Source organism: Osmia bicornis, unplaced genomic scaffold, assembly GCF_907164935.1.
Source record: "Osmia bicornis bicornis unplaced genomic scaffold, iOsmBic2.1, whole genome shotgun sequence".
NCBI lineage: Eukaryota > Metazoa > Arthropoda > Insecta > Hymenoptera > Megachilidae > Osmia > Osmia bicornis.
The window spans coordinates 1568466-1594089 of NW_025791318.1; the positions used below are offsets into that span (position 1 = coordinate 1568466).

The 25624-nt window shown below is 42.8% G+C and overlaps 1 protein-coding gene across 1 annotated transcript; it reads right to left on the reverse strand.

Moving 5' to 3' along the window:
* Positions 1 to 11183: 11183 nt before the first annotated feature.
* LOC123989011 lies at positions 11184 to 12098 on the reverse strand. Its single transcript, XM_046289736.1, has one exon. The coding sequence runs from the start codon at positions 12096 to 12098 to the stop codon at positions 11184 to 11186; it is 915 nt and encodes a 304-aa protein (XP_046145692.1).
* Positions 12099 to 25624: the final 13526 nt, after the last annotated feature.

Here is a 25624-nt window from a genome sequence, read left to right on the forward strand (position 1 = left end):
GCACATTCTATATCTTTGTTAACACGACGAATCTGCTGTCGAGTGAGGGCAAAACGGCGATCTACGAGACTGCTAGTTGTGGAAGTATCCCACTAGATCGTACCGTTCTTAGCGCAAAGTTCGAGGTAACAAAATAATTATTAAAATTTTCCGTTTACACGCGCGCGAAAACGGCCCACGAGACTGTTAGTCTTGGAAGTATCCCACTGGGACCGTTTCCTTTTCTGATCGTCAATATGAGATAAAACACCGAAGTTCGAATCGCGATTTTTTTAAAGTCAACAGTTTTGTCAATTTTCTGTTAAAGCTTCATTTCAAGTAACTACATTGATCTAATATTCATTCTAACCTGTTATTTTCTAATTCTCTATTCATATATTTCATACAGCTCGTACACATTGTAAAATAACTATTTTTGTTGTAATTATTTTTCTTACAATTATACACATCTTACCCATATTTAAATTTTTAATCATTTGCATTCAAACACCCCTAACATTTCCTTATTAATACGTCTACCTTCCTGCACGAATTCACACGAGGGGCCCGTATGGGACTAGAGCATTGACGAACTCAATACAACAACTTCTGAATCTTATTATAAAAATTAAACGATTCTTTTTAATTGTTCCGATCGTTAACGACCTAACATCGTCGAGCGCGATCGGGACTGGTGGCAGCGAAAATACCGTCCTGATCCGTATCAATCATCAAATTTTCTAATTCAATAAATTTTCATTCTTTCTTTTTTTTTTCTTTTATATTTTGTACGCCGCGCGCCCTAACTCGCTCTCGACGTAACACCAGCATAATATCACATTCTATGCTGAAAAAACTTACTAACTTATCTGTCTAAAAAAATTTTAATAACTCTGGCAACAGATTTATTTTTGGGGTGCTTTTCATAAGTAATCAGTATTTCACCAAATTGTTCAGAATATCAATTTTTATAACATATCAAAAAATCATTTAAATCGGGAAGGACGTATTTGTTCTTTAGTTTCACTAAAAAAAAGAATAATAATAGCAACAAAAAATAATGATAGTACGTCTTGTGACACATGGGTTGAAAATCGCTATCCTAGTCGATAGAACGATGCGTGAAAAAAAAATTTACGCGTCGGAGTTCATCGCCTCTTCGAGACTCGAACTTCCCATTCTCCACGATACATTGTATTGTCGTCGACGGTTCGGTCGACGCACACATATTCACATAAACGAGCTGCGAATGAGTGCGCGGTCGAGCACAGAAAACGAACAAACTGCGCCCTACAGAAAAAACGAGGAACTAAATTTGTGGTCTGCTTTACCTTTTTGACGTCTTTCGCGAGTGAACAATCAACGAAATCGTAGTTTTCAAATTACTTCTTCCTGGAGACTTGTACATCATCCCTTGGGTGCTCGTTTTATTATATCCGCGCCAAAGAATATCAGTCTGGTCCCTATTTGGACAAACTATTGGCAGAAATGTTTCTATTACGAATAAATCAATGCAGGTGAGTTCGATCCGCCATTTTCTTGACCGTTGACAGACAGCAATTTTAATGTTTTATAAGTTTTTGACGATTTTGATAATATAAGGACCAGACAAATATTCTTTAGAGCCTCCTGAACATGTCCCTCAAATTTTTGTACGTTCTGTTTAGAAATGAGGACGTAATTTGAAAACTCGCGTCTAGGGATTTTTCTAGGGACTGTCGGTAAAGTTTTCGACGCTAGCATCACCTTTGTTGCGAACCTCGCTTGTATGTATGTGTGTGATATCGTGTGAATTTAGCCGCAAGCTTGTAATCACTAGCACTGAATGAAATGTAATATGGCGACGATGCCATAAGAGTATGACTGCAGCATGTCTGCATAATGTTATATCAATGCTCATAAATTAGGAGCCAAAATTCAAAGGAATGTACAGACAAAAGATAAGATACTGTAAAACTTTCAACACGGGTGATCGTGCTGGGAGAGAGTTGGAAATCCGGAGAAATAAGACTGTCACACTTGAAATTTCTAAAGAGCTAATTTATTGCGGGCTGTATCTAATTCGTTACTCGTAACGAAAATCATGTTGGTTCTTGAAACTGTCGAAGTCTCTTCGACATCCTGTTTATTTACAGAGGGTCGTAAATTCTCTTAAGGGTTGCCTTGGCTCGCTAGCGCGAGACCTTTTGTTATCTTACGTTTTCTCTGGATCCCACGCTTTCTCTTAACACGTGTGCACAGAATCGTTCTCGAGTCTTGGCGGAGCACCACCATCTTCCGCTCGCCCAAGGGTGGACCGAAGCCAGGGAGAGGGACCGCCTCCGGACAGGGATGGGCCCCACCACCATTGGACCAGGGATGATCCTGAGGGAGGATTCAGGATCCAGCGAGGAGGGGATGGCAGCCAACATCGATCGAGGATCTTCACCGCCAAGCTCAGAACGATTCAAAGCTTCAACCCGTTTGCATACATTCTTCATAAAAAGATAAAGTCTGAATAATAAAGGAATAAAAACTATTATTTTACCTTTAAAAATAAAGTGTACTTTATTAAAACCCGCGCCGCGAGCAGAGTGCTTTAGCGCTCCACGGGCACCTTACCCACGTAACATTTATACAAAAATCCCTAGACACCTGAAATCCACGCGCAACACCTTAATAGTTTACGTAGGCTATTCTGTCATTCTGACATTGATTTATTAGTTTCGTTTAATTTCACTCATTATCGTATTCTCAGCTTAATTACCTTTCTCACTGTTTCATTGTTAATGGTACGCCGTGTCTTATGGTTTACACGGTTTACATGTCGACGTGTTCAGTTATTCGTTTCGTTGAATTTTATCTCTATTTCGCGATTTATATTCAATTCCATGCTTTTCTTAACATTCTGTGTTATTTTATTTAATTTTCCTTATTCGCGACGATGCAGCAGTGCAATGTTTTTAAATGAATAAATTGGACAATTTGGGTTATGTGATTCATTCATTATGTGTTTTCTTTTAATTTCCTTCTGTTTTCAGTTTCAGTTTTGTTTTGTTTGTTTGTTCCAGTGATGTTTTAGTTTTGTTTCAGCTTTGTTCCAGTGTATTTGTTTTCATGGTGTTGTGCGATGTGTGATTGTTGATATGTGTAGTTTATTTGTTGGGCGAGTTGGCTTTGCTATTTTTAATTCATTCCTTAATTTCTCTTCTTTAATTTGATTTCTTTCCTTTCCTTCCTTTTATTCTTTTATTCTTTTCATTACATTTTCATTCTCATTTTCATTTTTTTCTTAATTACTTAATTTATATAACTGTTATGCTCGCATTCATTCATTCATTCATCATTCATTCATTCATCATTCATTATTTATTATTTATCATTTATTCCTTGTTATCCATTTTGATTGATTAAAGTAAAGTAATGGATTTGACTTTTATTTTCTTTCCTCAGTTCTGATAAGTGTAGTGATTTTGTTTATTCAATGCTTTGATGGTGCGTGGTTTCTGTTATTAGTTTATCATTTAGGTATCATTCTAAATATCATTTTAGATATCTTATTTATTGATTTATTTATTCTTATACCATACAGTAGTTTGGTGTTTAATTGAACCACGCACTTTACATTTGATTTGATTTATTTGTCGCTTTTACTTATTATCTATATAAATCATTCGGTTATGAATTTCTACTTCCCATTCGCATTTGTATGGACATAATCACTTACAATTTATAATCTATAATTTGTAGGGTTGTGGTGATGGAGCCAATAATCGTGCTGTCATGTTCCAGTGGAATTTAATCGATTTAATTCATTTTATGGTGTTTATTCTATTTATTTTATTTTACATGACAGTGCATTGTGTTGGTTATGTTTGGTTACAACATTACACTTTATCTTCTTATTCCCATTTTCCTTATTTTCTTTATTTTCTTAATCTTTATAACTGTTGTGCTTGCATTTATAATTTATTCATTTATTCGTTCATTCTTTATTCATTGCTTATTCATTTTGATTATAGTCAAAGGATTTGATTTGTTTTACTCTAATTTTATTCTTTCCTCTATGCTGACAAGTGGTTTTGTCTATTCAAATGCTTTTATGGTGCGTGGTTTCTGTTATCAGTTTATCATTTTAAATATCATTTGAGTACCTTGTCTGACTTATTATTCTTATATTATACAGTAGTATGGCGTTTAATTGAATCACGCAGCTTACATTTGATTTGATTTATTTATTTGTCGCTTTTATTTACTATCTTTATACATCATTCGGTTGTCAATTTCCACTTCTATTCGCATTTGTGTGGACATAATCACTTACAATTTATTATTTATAATCTATAATTTATTAAGTAGTGGTGACGGAGCCAATAATGTTTACGATTATATTTAATTGGAATATAATTCACTTGTTGTATTTATTTTAATTTATTCTATTTTATTTTATTTTACATTATTCTACATTATATCACATTATGTCGGTTATGTTTGTCACGCGTTACACACTTTGCATTTTCTGTATTTTCTCAATTTGTTAATATCTTTAGTCGTTTCACTCGCATTCAGTATTCATTCATTCATTCACTATTCATTCATTATTCATTTATTCATTTACTCAGTCATTCTGATCAATTAAAGTCAGTTAATATGATTATTTTATTTTATTTTATTTTATTTTATTTTATTATATTATTTTATTTTATTTACTTTAGTTTGCTCTTTCTATGATGATGAATGGTTTAGTCCATTCGAATGCTTTGATTGTGCATGGTCTTGTTATAATCTCATTAAATACCTTTATTTATTATTTACTTATTCATTATTTATTTCTTGGTATAATGTCTATTAAACTACGCAGTTTATATTTGATTTGATTTATTTGTCGCTTTAGTTATTTTATTTTACATGTCATTTAATAACTAGTTCTATTTGCATCTGCATTTACATGATCATTCATCATTTATCATTTACCATGTATGATTTAACTTATAACCTATTTGGTGAGGAAATATAGTATTGCAGTTAATTATTTACGGTTATATTTTATTGAATTCACTTCTTGCATTTTGTATTCTATTTAGTATATTTCATTTTGTTTTGCATTATATTACATTACATTTCATTACATTATTTACATCATGGTGGTTACACCTCTCTTTATACCTTATGCCTTATTACTTACCTTATTATTTATCATTCTTCTTTAATACCTTTAATTGATTATTTCATTGATCAGTCGTTCATTCTTTCATGCTGTCATTGTTTATTCATCCTGAATTGAATTGAATTAAGGTGATTGTTATGATTTAGTTTATTTATGATTTAGTTTATTCTGACTTATGATGGTACAAATACTGTGACTGTTTTAATGTATTTATGGTTTGCTTCCATACGGTTATTTTATATTCTATCTTAATATATTTATATTTTATATATTTTAATTTATTTGCGCCATGTTATCACTGTTATCGCTATTTATCGCTATTTATTCTATATCATTATTGCTTATTGATCTGATTCATTATTGATCCTTGATATTCATTTGGCATCTTGATATTCTTTGATATTTTAATTCAATTCTAATTCAATTTATTTACAGTGTCTCTCTCTGGTAATAGTGTAACTCTTTCATGATGGGGTGCTGTTTCTGTAAATTTAATATTCATGTTATTAGGAAGGGTTATTCTTGCTATTTTATAGTATGTTATTGTAATTGTAGTTACATTACCTTGTTTCCTTTTCTTTTCTTTCTTCCTTTGAGCTGTAATTCAGCTCTTTTATTTGATTTGTTCCTTTTAACGAGTCCTTGCATTTTGGTTCTGACACCTTGTGGCTCTGACACATTGGGGTTATGTTCCTGTAAATAAATGCCATTTGTCATTGTCATCTCATCTCTAAATTTGACTTTTCTATGGCTTATTCTACTTTACCTTACTCGTACTTGCTGGTATTCTGTATTCTGTTGTATTCTGTTGTTTCTTTCTTTTTCTTTTCCTTTTCCTTTCTTCCTTGATTCATTCATTCATCCATTCACTCCATTATTCGTTATTCATTTATTCACTCATTCACTCATTCTGATCGGTTGAAGTTAGTGATTTTGATTTGATTTATCTTAATTATTTTCTGTGAGGATGAATGGTTCTGTCTGTTCAGATGCTTTGATGGTGCGCGGTTTCTGTGTAATTTTACTATTTTAAATATTAGTTTGAAATACTCTACTTATTAATTTATTAATTTATTAATTGATTAATTTATTTATCTATTCTTACACTATACAGTAGTATAGTGTTTAATTGAATTGAGCAGGTTGCATTACATTTGATCTGATTTATATGTTGTTTACCTACTTTATTTTGAGGTGTCATGCAATAATTAGTCCTATTTGCGTTTGTGTTGACATAATCATTTATCATTCATCAATTGCCATTTATAATTTATAATTTAATTGTATGTACTTCGGTTAGGGGTTACTTTGGTAAAGGAATAATGTATTCTGTTAATCTTTACGGGTATATTTTATTGAATCCGCTTTTTGTATTAGTATTATACTTTATTCTATTATACTTCATTTGTTTACATTACATTATATTACATTACATTACTTTATTACACTACGTTACATTACATTATTTACATTATGCTGGACACGGCTTTTACTTATGCTTTACGCTTTCCTATTTACTTCATTTTGATCTCTTTAATTGCTGACTTCACTGACCAGTCCTTTATTTTTTGTTCATCCTTTTATTCATTCATTCATTCTCTCATTGTTCATTTATTCTGAATTAAATTGAATTAAAGTAACTGATATGATTTAGTTTACTTTGACTTATGATAATTCAAAGGACTGTAGATTGTATTAATATATTTATGGTTTGCTTCCATACGATTATTCTTTACTTTAATATATTTAGGGTTTGCTTCCATACAGTTATTCTTTACTTTAATATATTTATATATTTAATTTAGCTGTGCCACTTATCACTGTTTACCACTATTTACTTTATTTTATTGTCACTTTCTCGATTTGTTGCCCATTATATATCCTTGGATTTTCCTTGGACGTTTTAGTATCCTTTTGATATTCTTAATTCTTTAATTCTTTAATTCAATTTATTCATGTCGTCTCTTTCTGGTCATGGTATAGCTCTCTCATTAGGGGATGATGGTGTGCCGTTCCTGTAGGAATTTAATATATATGTCATTGAGTTGTGATTCATGCCCATTTTATTGTGTGTTGTTACAATTTATCTTACCTTGCTTGTTTCTTTTCTTTTCTTTTCTTTTCTCTAGTTGATAATCAGGCTCTCTTAATTGGTAATCTTGTTCCTGTTCCTGTTCTCAACGAGTCTTCCTATATTCCTGTTCTTCCCTGTTGACATCCCTTGCTTTGACACATTAGAATTAGGATTAAGGTTATATCTCTGTGAAGTGTCACCCGACATCTTTGAATTGTCTATTCTATGGTTTATATTATGGAATGTTATTTTGAATCCACTTCAGAGTTTGATGCATTCTCTGTATTCTGTTAGATTTACACTCTTCTCTTATTGTTTCTGTTGTTTCAATTGTTGGTAATATTTTGTTGTCATTTGCTCTTTGGTGTGATTGGTTTCATTGTACGGTAAGTGAGTGCCTGCTATGGTTGTGTCTCGTGGCGGTATATGCCCACATAGGATAACGTTTTTGACTAATTTTGACTATTTCTGACTACCGTTGATCGTCGATTATTTTGTTTTGCACGTTTACCCGTCAGATGTCACGACGGTGGATACGTGTGTAGGAATAAGTGATTCCTTAGGAGTTAAGATTCCTACTTTATCAATTGATGGAAAACAAGCTCACTACCGCTTTTCATATAGAGTTTTATTAATGGTCAATTATTATAAATTTGTAACTACGCTGTACATTTAACTGGTCCTAATGCACCTGACACGGCTTAGAACGCTCAACAACGCATTTAAATTCTCTGATGCGAACACCCACGAACGGAATACAAAGTTTCTCAAAACACAAAGCTACCGCTTCAAACGTCCCCACGAGAATGGAAAAACTTCCATCCGGAACAGGAAAACGACGCTTTTCCCGGAAGTAGATGTCGCGGTAAATTTATCGGAAGTGTACGCTTCGGCGAGACGGTCGACCATCAACAGAGGTCGCCACACTACCCCCTTCCGAGTCTCTCGACCCGTTAGGGAGAGCAGACAACACCCTCGAATAGGTCCTTAAGGGTTGCGTTGAAACTTCTAATATTTCTATAAATGCCGGTTTCAACCGTTCCACCGAAACGACCTGGTCCTTTCCTCGTAACTCGATAAGGAAGGTGCGATCGGATATTCTCCGCAATACGCGACATGGGCCCTCGTATGGCTGTTCCAGGGGCCTTCTAACAGCGTCAACGCGCACAAAAACATGACTGCACGAATATAAATCTTTAGATACAAAGTGCGATTTGCGTGCGTGATGCACCGTGGGTTTTGGTCGTACTTGTCTCATGGCGTCACGGAATTTACTAATATTAAAACTGTCAAGAGGTTGAACGTCCATAAAAAATTCGCCAGGTAATCTAAGGGGTGCACCATACAATAATTCAGCTGCCGATGCACCTATGTCCTCTTTAAAACTACATCGCAGTCCCAATAACACCGTGGGAAGCACCGCGACCCAGTCCTGTGACTCGTGACACATTATTGCCGCTTTTAGGGACCTATGCCACCGCTCTACCATGCCATTCGACGCTGGATGGTAAGCAGTGGTGCGGATTCTTTTACACCCTACAAGAACCGTTAACGCAGAAAATAGTTGAGCTTCAAATTGAGCTCCCCTGTCGGTTGTGATAGTGGCCGGGGCTCCAAACCTCGCCACCCATGCGGCGTAGAATTCTGAGGCGACGATTTCCGCAGAAATATCCTTGACTGGCACAGCCTCAGGCCACCGGGAAAACCTGTCTATCATCGTTACACAGTATTTATAACCCTTCGCTATGGGCAGAGGTCCTATAATGTCTAAATGTACATGGTCGAATCTACCCTCTGGAACAACCATCTTTTGAGGAACATTAACAGTATGTCTGGCAACCTTACTTCTTTGGCAATTAATACAAGTTCTGGCCCACCGAACTACATCTCTATTCATTTTTGGCCAAACAAATCTACTGCCAATCATCCTCTTCGTAGCTCTACCACTCGGATGCGCAAGATTGTGGACGGTATCAAAGATGCGCCTTCTTAACACTGCTGGTATATAAGGCCTGATATTGTCGGTGGATATATCACAGTAAACTATAGTTTCGGAACCATCTAATTTAAGCTGTTTCAGGTCTAATGAAGAACCACCCTGCAGAATACGTGTGAGCTCTGTATCTAATTCCTGCTGTTGGGCTATTTCTTGTGTACTCACCACGACTGGCATACTGACAACGTCCAGCCGTGATAGAGCATCAGCCACTGAATTATTTACTCCCGAAATGTGAACTATCCTAGTAGTGAACTGTCCTATATAATCAAGTTGACGTAATTGTCTAGGTGAGGCTTTATCAGATTTCTGTGCAAAAACGTAAGTCAGTGGTTTATGGTCCGTCTGTATGGTAAAGTCACGTCCTTCTAACATGTGTCTAAAATATTTGGTTGCTTTAAAAATTGCTGTTAATTCTCTGTCATACGTACTGTACCTTGACTCTTGGGGTGTAAACTTCTTTGAAAAAAAACCTAGTGGTTCCCACATTCCTTTAACTTCCTGTTGCAAAACCGCTCCCATAGCAATATCGGAAGCGTCTGTAGTTAACATTAAAGGTGCGTTATCGCGTGGATGTACCAGCAGTGCTGCATCCGCCAATGAGCCTTTACACTTATCGAAGGCTTCCTCAGCCTCAGGCGTCCATTGAATAACTCGCTTATCGCGTTTCCTTGCTCCTTCTAAATATTTATGAAGTGGAGCCTGTATCGCAGCTGCATCCTTAATGAACCTTCGATAAAAATTTAGAATGCCCAAAAATCTGCGCAAATCGGCTATTGTCTTTGGCTTATTATAATTTTTAATGGCTTCAACTTTTTCCGGTACAGGCCTGGCTCCCATGGAGTCTATCAGGTACCCCAGGTACTGTACGGAATGTGCCCCAAAAACGCACTTCGACAAATTAATCGATAACCCGTAAGCCTTTAGCCTTTCAAAAACACACCTCAGATGCTCCTCGTGTTCAAGCTCATTGGCAGAGGCGATCAAAATATCGTCCACAAAACAGAAAACGAAGTTCAAACCTCTGAGTACATCGTCCATGAATCTTTGAAAACTCTGTGCTGCATTCTTTAACCCAAACGTCATCACATTAAACTCGTATAGCCCGAATGGCGTGATGATGGCGGTTTTCGCTCGATCCTCTGGATTGATTGGTATCTGGTGATAAGCCCACGTTAAATCTAAAGTAGTAAAAACTGTCGTTCCGTCAAGTCTATGTGCGAAATCCTGCACATGAGGAATTGGATATTTGTCAGGGACTGTAATGCTGTTTAGACGCCGGTAGTCACCACATAGTCTCCAGCCACCATTCTTTTTTTGGACCATATGTAATGGACTTGCCCACTGACTACTAGAAGGCTGGCAAATCCCTGCTGCAATAAGGTGGTCAACTTCGGCTTTTGCTGCCTTTAATTTTTCCGGGGGCAACCTTCGCGCCCTTTCCGCGACCGGTGAGCCCCTGGTTACTATGTGGTGACGTACCTGATGGGCGGGAACTTCCTGTTTTTGTACTGTCCGAGTAATAGCAATAAATTCCTGTAACAGTCGTCTGTACGGGTTGTTTATGTCAACAGTCGTCAATGAAGTTTGAGTCGCCGTCTGTAAAAAACCAGTAGTTTGTATTTTAGTTAATTCGTCGATCAGTCTCTTATTTCGTAAATCAACCAGAAGACCGAAACGCTTGAGAAAATCAGCACCGATAATAGGCTGTTGAACCTTCGCGACAATGAACTCCCACGTGTACGGACGACGCAATCCGAGGTTCAGAGTCAACCTCCGCGATCCGAATGTACTTATCGGAGTGCCATTCGCCGCATAAATCTTAGAGTCAGTAATGGCGGGTTCTCCTCTTACCGATCTGTGCGGCAATACGGAGATATCCGCCCCTGTATCAATTAAAAAATATAAATTACTATTTCTATCCTTAATAGTGAGACGGCAGTTCTCGTCGCGACCATCCGACGCCATCTCGATCCGGGGTTGCGCAATCAGTTTCCCTGCGTGGCAGGGTTAGCCGAAGCTCCAGTAGGTGGTGGACCTGGCCATCCACAAGGAATGACGCATCGATGGGCCCTCTCAGCGAACCTCCGGTGGTAGAAACAGTAGTTGTTCCCTTCGCGTGAAGTTGACCGACTTCCAGATCGCCCCCTTCCAGGGCTACCGCGTGGCCGCCATCTTGGCTGGGACCTATAGGGTTGGCGGGACTGTCGCGTAGTGAGCGTCTCCACCATCAAGACTAGCTTCTCCACCTTAGCCTCCAGCGCCTCTATCCTGGTGGACGGTGGTGGAATTACAGGGGTTGATGCTTCAATGGCCGCCACCCTCGGCACAGACATCTCTGCAATCTTATCAGCTAGGAGCGCTAGCCGTTGCAGATCCGCCGTATCGCTAATAGCGAGAACAGTTCTCATGCTCTCCGGTAATTGCTCCAAAAAGAGCGTACGCAGAACGTTTTCTCCGACTTGCCCACCAGCCAGATTTCTAAGTCTCTGCACACAATGCGAGGGTTTCTCGTCGACCACTTCACTTCCTCGCAGCAGCTTCCTCAATTTGGTTTCGTGGGACTCATCAAATGCTTCGATGATCCGTTTCTTTATCTCCTCGTATTTACCACGCGCCGGTGGAGAGGCCAATACGTCCATGACGAAGGGCAGTACGGTGTGGTCCAAATTCGTCACCACGTAACGGTACTTCGTATCGTCGCTGGTTATTCGCGCCAGATCAAAGGTCATCTCCACTGTGATGAACCATGCAGCCGGATTCTCCTTCCAAAACGGCGGTAGCCGTCGTAAGGTAGCTGAATTGATGGATGCCTCAGGAGCGGGCTCATTTACCGTTTCCTTTCGGTCCGCCATCTTGTCTTGTTGTCCGTCCTCTCGCGTGGGTGAATGTTCCAACGGCATTTACTGTTTTTTTTTTTTTTTTGCTTTGATTTCACGCGTTTAATAGCAGTTGCACTACGACGATCACGTCGGGGTCACCAATTGTAGGAATAAGTGATTCCTTAGGAGTTAAGATTCCTACTTTATCAAGTGATGGAAAACAAGCTCACTACCGCTTTTCATATAGAGTTTTATTAATGGTCAATTATTATAAATTTGTAACTACGCTGTACATTTAACTGGTCCTAATGCACTTGACACAGCTTAGAACGCTCAACAACGCATTTAAATTCTCTGATGCGAACACCCACGAACGGAATACAAAGTTTCTCAAAACACAAAGCTACCGCTTCAAACGTCCCCACGAGAATGGAAAAACTTCCATCCGGAACGGGAAAACGACGCTTTTCCCGGAAGTAGATGTCGCGGTAAATTTATCGGAAGTGTACGCTTCGGCGAGACGGTCGACCATCAGCAGAGGTCGCCACACGTGCTCACTTGCTCTTGTTATCAACTTATTAATTACTTTAGGCATTATTCTTTTATTAATTATTAATAATTGTATGTCTTCACATTTTGTACCTTTACATTTCAGTATCTATTATTTGTTTTCATGATTATAATATTTTTGCTAAATCAACCGCGAAGTTAGATTTAATTTTAAACGATGGGTTTGTATGGTTTATGGACGTTGCCTGGTAGGTTGTTTCGGTTTCCTATCTTCGTTATTACATTCATCGGCTATGCATGTTTACTTCTGCGTCTGCAAGTGACAGGTGCATGTCTTGGAATGAAATAAATTACATTGAATTAATTAAGCTAATAATAAATTACTTACCCTCGTCCGTATGTATCGGCTGCTACACTCTCTGTTGTCTTGTGTCATGAAAGGACTTAATTTTCATTTTCATTTGAGTATGTTCTGTTCTCATTTTCATTGATTCATATATATATTATACATTATATATTTCACAATAAATTTGTTTCCACTTCATATTTAATATATAGTATTACATTCTTCGCTGCTACCCATTATGGGATTTTCAGTGGTAAATGAAATAAATAAAGCAAGTAAGCGTAGCAATGTGGTATTATGTTTTGAGAATAATTGCTTGCTTGCTCAGTGCAATGCTTTTATATAATACTTGGTTTTTTGTCGACACTTCTTGTTGGATTGCGGTTTACTATATCATTCAATGCAGCAGAGTTTAGTGCAGTTTTTGTGTGAGTGATGAACTTGAATCCACTACCATTATTATTACTACTATCCACTATCCATTATTATTATATTCCTCCAACTGACTGACTTTTATCTGCTTACTACGACTATTCGTTCCATCGTTCTATCACTCTTTTACATTACTTATTTTATTGGATGTTACTGTACCTTTAATACTCATTTTTATATTCCCCTAACCAACTTTCTTAACTTTCCTACTTTCCTACTCTCTTCTTATCACTGATAGTGTTCTATCATCTTTTGTGTCAATTTGAGCTGTTATTAACTGGTTTTGATGGATGTGTTGATTCATTTAGTTCTTGATAGGATTTGGGATTTTGGGAGCGATTGCTTTGACTGAAATACAAAAGAGCTGTCTCGGTTATTTAATCTGCTCTTCAGAAAGTTAATTTAAATTATTTTACTTATCTGGCTATGTTCCTTCTTGTTATATTATACAGGGTGGTCTGTCCATTTCTCATTTTATTATTCTGGTCATTCCGGCTATCATACTTTCTAGTAACCTTGGAATTATAATCTCAAATTTATAATATTTTATATTTTATATCTTTTGTAGTTTTAGTATTAAATGTTTGAGGAAGGTGTAAATATGTTATGGATTCGCGATTATGCTTTATTTTATAAACAAAATTCGGATATCGCATCATGATGTCTTCTTTAGACATTTATTTGAAAGTTTAACCGCTTTAAAATTCAGATTTATCAATTTCGCGCGGTGACAATATACTAATTTGGGGGGTCATAATTGTAATTATAACACTGATAGTTTATGTAATTATGATTGTTTGATCCATTTACACCCCACTCCTATTGTTGGTAACATTTTGTTATCATTTGCTCTTTGGGGTGATTGATTGTAATGTATGGTAAGTGAATGCCTGCTATGATAGTGTCCTGTAACGATATGCTAATAGGATAATGTTTTGATTACCGTTTGATCGTCGATTATTTTGCACGTTTACTCGTCAAATGTCGCTACGGTGGATACGCGCTTACTTGCTCTTGTTATCAATTTATTTAAATACTTTTGGCATTATTCTTTTATTAATAATCGTATGTTTTTACATTTTAGTACCTCTACATTTCAATGCCTATTATTCATTTCACGATTGCAATATTTTCGCTAAATAACCGCGAGGTTAAGTTTAATTTCAAACGATGGGTTTGTATGGTTTATGGACGTTGCCTGGCAGGTTGACTCGGTTTTCTATCTTAGCTACTATATTTATCGGCTATGCATGTTTACTTCTGTGTTTGCAAGTGACAGATGCATGTCCTGGAATGAAAGAAATAAATTACATTGGATTAATTAGCTAATAATAAATTACCCTCATCCGTATGTATCGGCTGCTACACTCTCTGCTGCCTTGTGTCATGAGAGGACTTGATTTTCATCTGAGTGTGTTCTGTTTTCATTTTTCATTTTCCATTGATTATATGTTTCATAATAAATTGTTTCCATTTGATATTGAATATAGCATAGTATTACATTCCTTACTTCCCCGCTGCCCCCCTTTTGGAATATTCAGTGGTGAATGAATAGGTAAAGCGAGCTAGCGTAGCTATGTTGTAATATATTTTGAGAATAATTGCTTGCTTGCTCAGTGCGATGCTTTGGTGGAATGCTTGGTTTCTTGTTGACACTTCTTGTTGGATTGCGGTTTACTATATTACTTAGGGCGGCGGAGTTTGGTGCAGTTTTGTGTGAGTGATGAACTTGAATGATTGATGGCGTATTCTACTATCCTATCCATTATTATATTCTTCCAACCGACTGACATTTTATTTGTTTACTACGACTATTCGTTCCACTGTTCTTTTATATTATTTATTTTATTTTATACTCTGGATGTTATTCTGCCTTTATATTCCCCTAACTTTTCTCTCTCCTTATTACTGTTAGTGTTTATCATCTTCTGTGTCAAATTAAGCTGTTATTGAATGGTTTTGATGGACGTGTTGATTTCATTTTGTTCTTGATAGGAATGGGATTTTGGGAGCGATTGCTTTGACTGAGACGCAAGAAGTTGTCTTGGTTATTTAATCTACTCTTCACAAAGCTAATTTAATTATTTTATTTATCTGACTAACGTCCCTTATTACTATATTATAAAGGATGGGCTGGTCATTTTTCATTTCATTATTCTGGTTATTCTGGTTATTCTGGATACTGTAATTTCTAGTAATCTTATAATTATAATCTCAATTTTATATATTATATCTTTTGTAATTTTAATATTAAATCTTGGAGGAATGTGTAAGTGTGTCAAGGATTTGCGATTATGCTTTATTTTATTTAAATTGGTAAATCGTATATCGCATCACGATGTTTTCTTTTATGACATTTATTTGAAAGTTTAAACTGCTTTGAAATTCCAATTTATCAATTTCGCGCGGTACAATGTAGTGTCATAATTGTAACACTGATAATTTATGCAATTATGATTTGTTGATGTATTTACACTTCTCTCCTTTTGTTTCTGTTGTTGGTAACATTTTCGTACATTTACTCGCCAGAGGGCGCGACTGCGCAAGTGCGCTTACTTACTTGTTATTTAAATACTTTTGGTATTATTCTCTTATTAATAATTGTATGTCTTTACATTTTAGTATCCTTACACTTTAGTGCCTATTGTTTGCTTCATGATTAAATATTTCTGTTAGATCAACCGCGAAGTTAAATTTAAATTTCACACGATGGGTTTGTATGGTTTGTGGACGTTGCCTGGCAGGTTGTTTTGGTTTCCTATCTTTGTTATTATATTCATCGGCTGTGCATGTTTATTTTACATCTGCAAGTGACAGATGAATGTCCTGAAATGAAATAAATCACATCGAATTAATTAACTAATAATAAATTACTCACCCTTGTTTGTATGTATCGGCTGCTACACTCTCTGCTGCGCTGTGTCACAACAGGACTTAATTTTCATTTCCATTTGAGTATGTTCTGTACTTATTTTCATTGATTCAAGTATATATTATACATTACATATTCATAATAAATTTGTTCCACTTCATGAAATATATAGTATTACATTTCTACCTCACTGCTACCTCTTTGGAAATTTAGTGGTAAATATAGTAAATAAAACAAGTAAGCATAGCTACGTTGTATTATATTTTCAGAATAATTGCTTGCTTGCTCGCTGCGGTGCTTTAAGAGAATACTCGGTTTCTTGTCGACATTTCTTGTTGGATTACGGTTTATTATTCACTCAATGCAGCAGAGTTTAGTGCAGTCTTTGTGCAATTGACAAACCTGAATGATTGATGGCGTATTCTACTATTCGCTATCCATGTTATCCCTTCAATCAACTGACTTTTGCTTACTTCGACTATTCTTTTCATCACTCTTTACATTACCCATTTCATTGTTCTATAGTCGATGCTTGTGCCTATAATTTACTTTTACATTCCCCTAACTAACTTTCCTACTCTCTCCTTATTATTATTAGTGTTTTATCATCCTTTGCGCTAATTAAACTGTTATTGACTGGTTTTTATGGACGTATTGTCTTCATTCATTCAGTTCTGGATAGAAATTGGGATTTTGGGAAATGCGAAGAGATGACTTGGTTATGTAAATTTCCTCTTAATTATTTGTCTGGCTAATGTTTCTTATCATACAGGATGGTTTGTTTATTTTCAGTATTCTGGTTATCATAGTTTCTAGTAATTTTATTATAATTATATATATATTTTATGTCTTTGTAGTTTTAGTATTAAATTTTAAGAAATATGTCAATGATTTACGATTATGTTTTATTCTATTTTTCAAAATTCGGATATTGCATTACGATGTCTTTCTATGATACCTATTTGAGAGTTTAGATTGGATTTGTTTAAAATCCAAATTCATCGATTTCGCGTGGTAGCAATATGGTAATTTGGTGTATTATAATTGTAAGTATGATACTGAAAGCTTATGAAATTACGGATGAATGCATTATTTTTATTGTTAGTAATATTTTGTTATCTTTTGCTCCTTGGATGATTGATTTCATTGTATGGTAGTTAAATGTCTGCCATAACAGCGCTCCGTGATGGTATATGTCCACATAGGATAATGTTTTTGATTATCTATGGATCGTCGATCATTTTGTATGTCTACTCGTCAGATGCCGCGACTGTGAAGGTACGTGTACTTTCTTTTGTTATCAAATTGATTTTAAATGCTTTTGGTATTATTCTTTATTAAGATTTACGCAACTACTTATTTGGTTTTGTGTTTAATGATGTCCTTGTGAAATTAATCACGAGGTTAAATTCAGGTTTCAAACAATGGGTTTGTATGGTCTATGGGTATTGCATCGAGATTTGTTTGGTCTCCTATCTTCTTCATTGTTATACTCATCGGTTATGTATGTATGCATGTTTATGTATGTTTATTTCTAATAATTGGCTAGTGATTGGTGTATGGTTGTGAATGGATGAATTGCATAAGATTGAATTATTTAATTCTGAAACCATCATATATCCTATATCCTATAGTAAATTTACTCTATCCCCGTTGTTGTGTGCTAACTGATATACTCTGTTGCACTATATTTTGTTATGCTATGTTATGGCATATGTCCTGTGTAATTGATCATTACATTTCGTATATTCTGTGTATTTTGCTTCTCTTTTCTATGTATGACTGTATATTGTATGTTTGGCGGCGCAATAGTGCTATGCGATGAGCATGCTTCAAATTGTCAAATTGTCCTTCCTGGAGGTTGGTACGACTGCTGGCATTTCTTAAGAATTAGTTTACATGTTTATGCCGGGTTCACGGATGCTTATTCTTCCTCATGGCTGGTTTACATGTTTCAATTCAGGTATGTGGGCAGGAATATGATGGTTCACGGCTTTTGGGGCTTTATTAGGGGCTGGTGTGAGTGTGTGTGTGAAGAGTGTATGGAACGTGTCAACGAGGATTGCAGTCTACGAAGACGTGGCACAGCCAACCGGGGAAAGGATTCGCCCCGGGACCTGGCTGTGCTGAAGAGCAAGCCCTGTTAAACAGGTGAACACATGGCGCGATCACCCGTTGAGCAGGAGCTCCGGTTCCTGGTCGTGGCCGAAGAGAAAGCTCCTGACCTCGCTTTGCAGGCAGGTGAAGTTGGGGCGCGATCACCCGTTGAGCAGGAGCTCCGGTTCCTGGTCGTGGCCGAAGAGAAAGCTCCTGACCTCGCTTTGCAGGCTGGTGAAGACATGGCGCGATCACCCGTTGAGCAGGAGCTCCGGTTCCTGATCGTGGCCGAAGAGGAAGCCCCGTCCTCGCATTGCAGGTGGGTGAATACATGGCGCGATCACCCGTTGAGCAGGAGCTCCGGTTCCTGATCGTGGCCGAAGAGGAAGCCCCGTCCTCGCATTGCAGGTGGGTGAATACATGGCGCGATCACCCGTTGAGCAGGAGCTCCGGTTCCTGATCGTGGCCGAAGAGGAAGCCCCGTCCTCGCATTGCAGGTGGGTGAATACATGGCGCGATCACCCGTTGAGCAGGAGCTCCGGTTCCTGATCGTGGCCGAAGAGGAAGCTCCTGTCCTCGCTGATGGCAGGCTGGTGAAGAGGTGGCGCGGTCACGCCGGGATGGTGTGATCCTTGAGGATATCCCCCCGGTGCCGATCGTTGCTGAAGAAAAATGGCCTGTCCTCGTGGCAGGACAGGTGGGCGTGATGACATCTAGGATAAGCCACATCATCATTATCAACCTACCAGGTGGACGAAGATTGGTCGATCACCCGCGTGATATTATATCCCGGTCCTGATGGCGACTGAAGAGAAAGCCCTGTCCTGGCAAGTGCCGGGCTGGTGAATGGGGGCGCAATCACCCGCTGAGTGTATAAGTCCTCCGGGACCTGATTGTCGTCGAAGAAGAAGCCCTGACCTCGCTTTGCAGGCTGGCGAAGACATGGCGCGATCACCCGTTGAGCAGGAGCTCCGGTTCCTGATCGTGGCCGAAGAGGAAGCTCCTGTCCTCGCTGATGGCAGGCAGGTGAAGTTGGGGCGCGATCACCCGTTGAGCAGGAGCTCCGGTTCCTGGTCGTGGCCGAAGAGAAAGCTCCTGACCTCGCTTATGGCAGGCTGGTGAAGATATGGCGCGATCACCCGTCGAGTTGGGAATCCTCCGGTTCCTGGTCGTGGCCGAAGAAAAATCCTGTGCTTTACCGTACAGGTTGAAATATCCTACCGCTTGATCGGAGGTGTAACGGCGTGGATCCTCAATCCCTTATTGCTGATTAGCGCATGACGGATTGAGGGTAGACGAAAGCGCATATGAAAGCTAGGGAGCTGAAGCGCCGTTGCGGCTATCGTTGGTTCATGTTATATATCCCCAAAGGATGAAACGGTTCTGGCGGCCTACGTTAGGGGAGAGGTTTTTAGTGGGTAGTGTATCAGGCCGCGGATGCCCCTTCTGGGCGCCGCTAGGTCGCCCCTTCTGGGCTGTGACCTTATGTTTTGAGCCCACCCTTTAGGGTAGGGCTGTCAGGTTGCCCCTTCTGGGTTGCCTCTTTGGGTTTGCCCCCACCAATGGGCGCCAGGCCCCCCTTCAGGGGATACGAGTCCCACACTGCCCGGGCCCCCACCAGCCGAATAGAGTGAATGGGGGACAACCCGCGCGTGCATAAATGCATTTCCTCTTCTAAAAAAAAAAAAAAAGGTTGGAGTCTCATGCTGGCTGCCGAGCTGGTCGAACGTGTCGTTCGAGGGTCTCGTGGCCTGCCAGGCATCTGGCGCTGCGGCGTTGCATCGTTCTTTGTTTCCTTGATTTTGCTTGATTTACTACAACCTCTTCGGTTTTTCTTCGGTTTTGCAACATCAGTAATTCCTACGATTTCGCGACCTCTGCGGCCCTTGCTGTGCTTCGCGGCGCCTCACGACTATGTGGATACTAAGTGCTAGGTTATCTTCTTTGGTGCATGTGTGTGCGCGTTCTTTTTGTGTCTCCCTGTAATCTGTGCGGTTCTATAAGTGTTACGGAAGTGTACCAGTGATACGAGCTCGGTTCACTAATGTTTTACTGCAAGCGTGCTTTGCGGTTCTATTTCGAGATATATATCGAGATATTTAACAGTTCCGAAGCCGCACCAACGTTATAAGGATGGAGAAACACTGTGGCCCCTTTCTTTGAGGTAACTCTGCACTATTCTAAGCTGTATTCACTATTCCGAGGTTTAAATGCCACTTCCAGTGCAGCTGTGCAGAAGAAGAACAAGAAGAAGAAGAAATATCTCAAAATATGTGCGTGACGCCCCTTTCCTTGAGGTAAATCTGCAAATATCTCGGAAACGGTGCGAGCTATGGCATAATGTTTACAGACCTTTTTTGTAGGAAATTAAATTTCCTACTATTGATGTTCTATGAGATTTTCTGATCAGATGCGTAGTTTTCGAGATATATCGAGATATTTAAAAGTTCCGAAGCCGTACCAACATTATAAGGAAGAAGAAACACTGTGGCCCCTTTCCTTGAGGTAACTCTGCACTATTCTAAGCTGCATTCACTATTCCGAGGTGTAAATGCCACTTCCAGTGCAGCTGTGCAGAAGAAGAACAAGAAGAAGAAGAAATATCTCGGTATATGTGAGTGACGCCCCTTTCCTAGAGGTAAATCTGCAAATGTCTCGGAAGCGATGCGAAGTATGGCAAACTGTTAAGAGACCTTTTTTGTAGGAAATTAAATTTCCTACTATCTATGTTCTATGACATTTTTTGATCAGATGCGTAGTTTTGGAGCTACGGCTCCAAAAAACGCGGAATTTCACTGCGAATCGTTTCCAAATTACGAAAATTATCCTTAAATAATGTCCAATGTTTATAATTAACACCCCGAACACCGGAAACACGACGTCGAAGTGCCGCGTAACACGCACATCACGTTTTCGTTATTTAACAATAAATTGCCACAATATTTAATCAAAAAACGACACAATAGCACTTCCGAACACATAATAAAAATGATTTTACCAAAAAACGCGAATAACTAAGCCGCTATCCACCGCGTTGAAAATCTAACCACGGAGCGACCACGAAACACGTCCGCTCTCCTCGACGCGTCGAGCGGGAATCCAACCTTTTTTTTTTTTCGTGGGGAAATCTTACATAAGACCCCCCGCCACCAGTGGGGGAGGGCAGCGGAGGAGTGTCAGATTCCTACTGACTTAAACCCCACGGCGACCTCCTCTGGCTTATGGCAGAGGCTCCGCGACCTGATTACTATAACTCCGGAGCCTCCCCCGCCGTGCGCTGAAAGCGCCCCTCACCGGGGGAGTATCAACTCCCCTAGCCGGCACCAGGGGTCGCAACCGGTGCCGGCTCCATCGCGGGGAAACTGCGTGCAATGGCGGCCGGGCCCCCCAGCCCGTACCGCCTGCAGTCCCCGCGCCTCGATCTCCTCACAGGCTACGGGGAGGAGCGACCCCCCGCCCGCCCGCGAGGAAGATCAGGCGCAGCACTTTGCTCCGCCGGCTTCCGGTGCCGGCTACACACCGGGTCCGCGTGCAATGGAGCCCAAACAGTCCTCCCCCTGTGGGCTGCCGTGAGCCGTGGCCGGCCACCCTCCAGGGGGACTCCCTCGGCTCCGCTGCACCTCCCCTGCGGGGGCCAGCGCCACTCCCAGCGTGGGAGGGAGACGCTACTCTCCGCCCGGTGTCACCCGGCCCGCCAGAAGCGTTCGGAGAGGAGCCCCCGATTGAGAACGGGGTCCCCACCCGTCCGCCCCCGGGTCCGACCGGGGTCCGGGCCCATTTCGTCCGGGGCGGGAGGGTACACCGCGACCCGTCCCACCCCCACAAGCAACACCCCCCGTAAAATCTCCCCAGGGGGCGGGAGGGCACGCGGGCCCTACCGCTACACTACCCCGTCCCGCATCCGTCGCGCCGGGGGGGCAAATAGTGAAAGCCGCCATCGCCCCCCCCCCCCCCCCGCACCCCTTATGGCGGCGGATCCCTGTGACGTCGTCGCGTCCCACGTCCGCGACCTCTCCGAACGGGATCGTACCTTTCACGATCCCGCTCGGACCTCTCCTTGTGGGCCATGACCTCCTCGCAGAAGGTGGTCACGGCCCTCCATTCTGTCTCGCCGGCAAGCATCTGTCTCACAACGCCTGCCGGCGAGAGATCCGCCCCTATATCTGCCGTCAGGGCGTGGCGGGCCACCGCAAACACCGGGCACTCCGCCAGCGTGTGCTGTGCGGCGTCCTGCGCCGCCCCGGAGAGCCAACAGTGGGGGGTCCATTCCCTGTTCCTCCGGCACAGGAACTCCCCGGACACCCCGTGTCCGGAGAGCACCTGCGTGACCCGGAACGACAGGGCGCCGTGGCCGCGGTCCCGCCACTCCGATATCATCGGCAAGACCGCCCCGGCGGCGCGGGTTCCGGCGGCAGCCCCCTCTGTTAGGGATCTCCGCCACCTTTCCGCCGCGACCAGTCGGGCCTGGCTCCGGTGTTCCTCGACCGTCGGCCCCGGCGGGTCCTCCCCGGCCTGGCGGAGGGCTCGCGAATACCAGTATGTACTGTGCGTTGCAGCTAAGTTGCCGTCCAATCAAATTCGTTGACCTGTCTCCAGTCACACGTATTATGTTTATTGGCTGAGGCCCTTACATCCACAAATCTATCGCGTGACGAACGTCGCCAAGGACAGACATTGAAACAGAATGAGATGAAGCGATAGCGAGCGGCAAGTTGAATGCATTGGCGTAGAGGTAGATTCGGGGTTTGCATTATTAAGAAAACAGGAGAGTTTTTACACTTTCCATAATGTAATTTCCATAAATTTTGCATAATAACAACCGTTGTCAAGAACAAGTATTATAAAAAATCCATTAATATCTCGAAAAAATCGCATGTTTATATAGTTAAGTGTATCTTCCGCAAATATGGAAATATTACGCCTATGCAATCTGGCCGCTCACTTCTCAAGTTACGGGCTCCTGGAAGGGATTAGCTGGAGCGAACGCACAGTCCCCTTGCCCCTCTGTCGGTTCAGTTTGTAGGTGCTCGGCAACTTAGCTGCAACGCACAGTACTGGATTCGACCTCCGCCTGGTACCGGAGTGGGATGAGACCCGCCAGGACCATCGCCTCCTCGTAGGAGATCGTGCAGTAGCCCCGCACGATCCTGATGGCCAGCCGGCGCTCCACTCGACGCAGCAGAGTGCATCTGTGCCTGCTGACCGCCAGTTCGCCGGCCCATATCGGAGCCCCGTATAGGGCTATGGACCGGACGATTCCCACGTATAGGCGGCGAACCCTCACAATGGCAACCCTCTTGGCAACAGGCGGCCAAGATTGGTCGCCACCTGTTCCAATCGGGGAGCCAGGCGGTCGAAGTGAACATCGAATCGCCAGTGGCTGTCGAGATACAGACCGAGGTATCGAAGATCCCGGCCGATCACGATCCGGCACCCGTCGACCTCGAGCCAGAGCTGGGCCGGCGGGGTACCCCACGCCGAGGCTCGAAGAACCACATGGCCTCGGTCTTGTGAGGAGCCAGAGCCAGACCCAGCGCCCGGATCGCTGTTCGCACGATGGCGACCCCCACCTCGGCACGGCGGCAGGTCCTCAACTAGTCCCGCCCGGTGGCCAGCAGGTAGTAGTCATTTGCGAATACCGTGACCCACACCCCGGGCGGGAGGATCACCCGCCGCGCCGCGTTGTACCCCACGTTCCATAAGGGGGGGCCCAGTTTGGACCCCTGGGGCACTCCGCAGTCGACCTCCCTCCAGTGCAGCGTACCGTCCCGGCCCGTGTACAGTATCCACCTGCCATCCAGGAAGGCCCCGATGATCCTCTGCAGATACGGGGGGACGTTGTGGTGAACCAGCGCCCCCCGTATCGTCCCATGGGGCAGGGTGTTGAACGCGTTTGTAACGTCCAAGGAGACGCCCAGCGCCACTCCACCCCGGGACGTGGCCGACTCGGCGAGGGTGCGCACCCGCTGGATAGCGTCGATGGTGCTGCGACCCTCTGGATGTCGGCCAGATCGGGGCCAACGCTCGACAGGTGGTGGACGAGGCGGTTTGCGATGACACGCTCGAAGAGCTTTCCCACCTCGTCCAACAGCACAATGGACCGGTACGCAGAGGGAGAATCTGCGGGCCGTCCGTCCTTTCGGAGGAGGACCAGCCGCCCCTCCTTCCAAATCGAGAGGAACACCCCCTGCTCCAAAGCGGCGCTGAAGAGGCGGCACAGCCTCGGACCTAGGATGCCGGACGCGATAACCCAGGCGCGGCCGGGGATGCCGTCCGGGCCCGGGGCGGTGTCCTTGGCCCCGAGCCTTCTGACGGCATCGTCCAGCTCCTCCTCTGTGACCCCCAGGTCAGCGGACCAGGCGACGGGCTCCGCCGGCCCTTGCTGGTGGCGCGGGTGCGACGTTCCCCCGGAACGGGGGAAGAGGGTGTCTATTACCCGCGTCAGCAGCTGGGGATCCAGGCTCTCCGAGACCGGGGGCGCCCGTGCGCGGAGCTTGCCCGTGACCGTCCGGTAAGGGCGCACCCACGGGTCCTCGTCCAGAGAGCCCTGGAGCTCCTCCCACGCCCGGGATTTCGCGTCCCTGATGGCCTGCCTCGGGGCTACCACGAAGAACTGGTATGTGCCCCTCAGCAGATCCTCCCTCGCCGGGTCGCGAACTCGAGCCCTTCGGGCGCGCTGCCGCTGGCGCCGGGCGTGCTGACACTCGGATCGGAGATCCGGAGCGCGGGGCCCGGGGCATGGCGGTGTCGTGTATTGCGGTCATCGCCTCCCGGAACCACTTGGTCTCCCCCTCAACGTCCACGACCGGCCCGGCCGGAAGAGCTGGCCAGGCCACGGCAAGGGCTGCGGCCATCAGCATGTCCTTGTCCAGCCTCCTCAGCACCCAGCGACGCAGTGGCGGGCCACGCGCCGGCCGGGGGCGGCGGGGAGGGAGTAACTGAACGTGATGTATAGATGATCACTCAGCGTCTCCCTCGCCGCCACCCTCCAATTTTGCACCATGCGCCCGGCCACAGGGGACGCCCAGCCCAGATCCACAATGGATTCCCCCTGAGCCCGAACGCAGGTGCTGGCGGAGCCCCTGTTCAGGAGCAGGAGCCCCGCGCCAGCCGCCCTGAGCAGTACCGCCCCTCCTCTCGCGTCGGTCCTCGGGGACCCCCAGGCTTCGGCCTTGGAGTTGAAATCCCCGAGGACCAACGTCGGCCGGGTGCGGGAGCTAACCACAACGCTCCCAACCCGGTCCAGGAACTCCTCGGACTGCTCCAGGGACCAGCTGGGCGGCGCGTACACGCCCGCCACTGCTACGCCCCCCCCAGTCAACGGCCGCGAAACCCCGCCCCCGTGCTAAG

Coding starts and splice junctions, on each gene's coding strand:
- LOC123989011 (XM_046289736.1), bottom strand. CDS start 12,098: ATGCCGTTGGAACATTCACCCACGCGAGAGGACGGACAACAAGACAAG.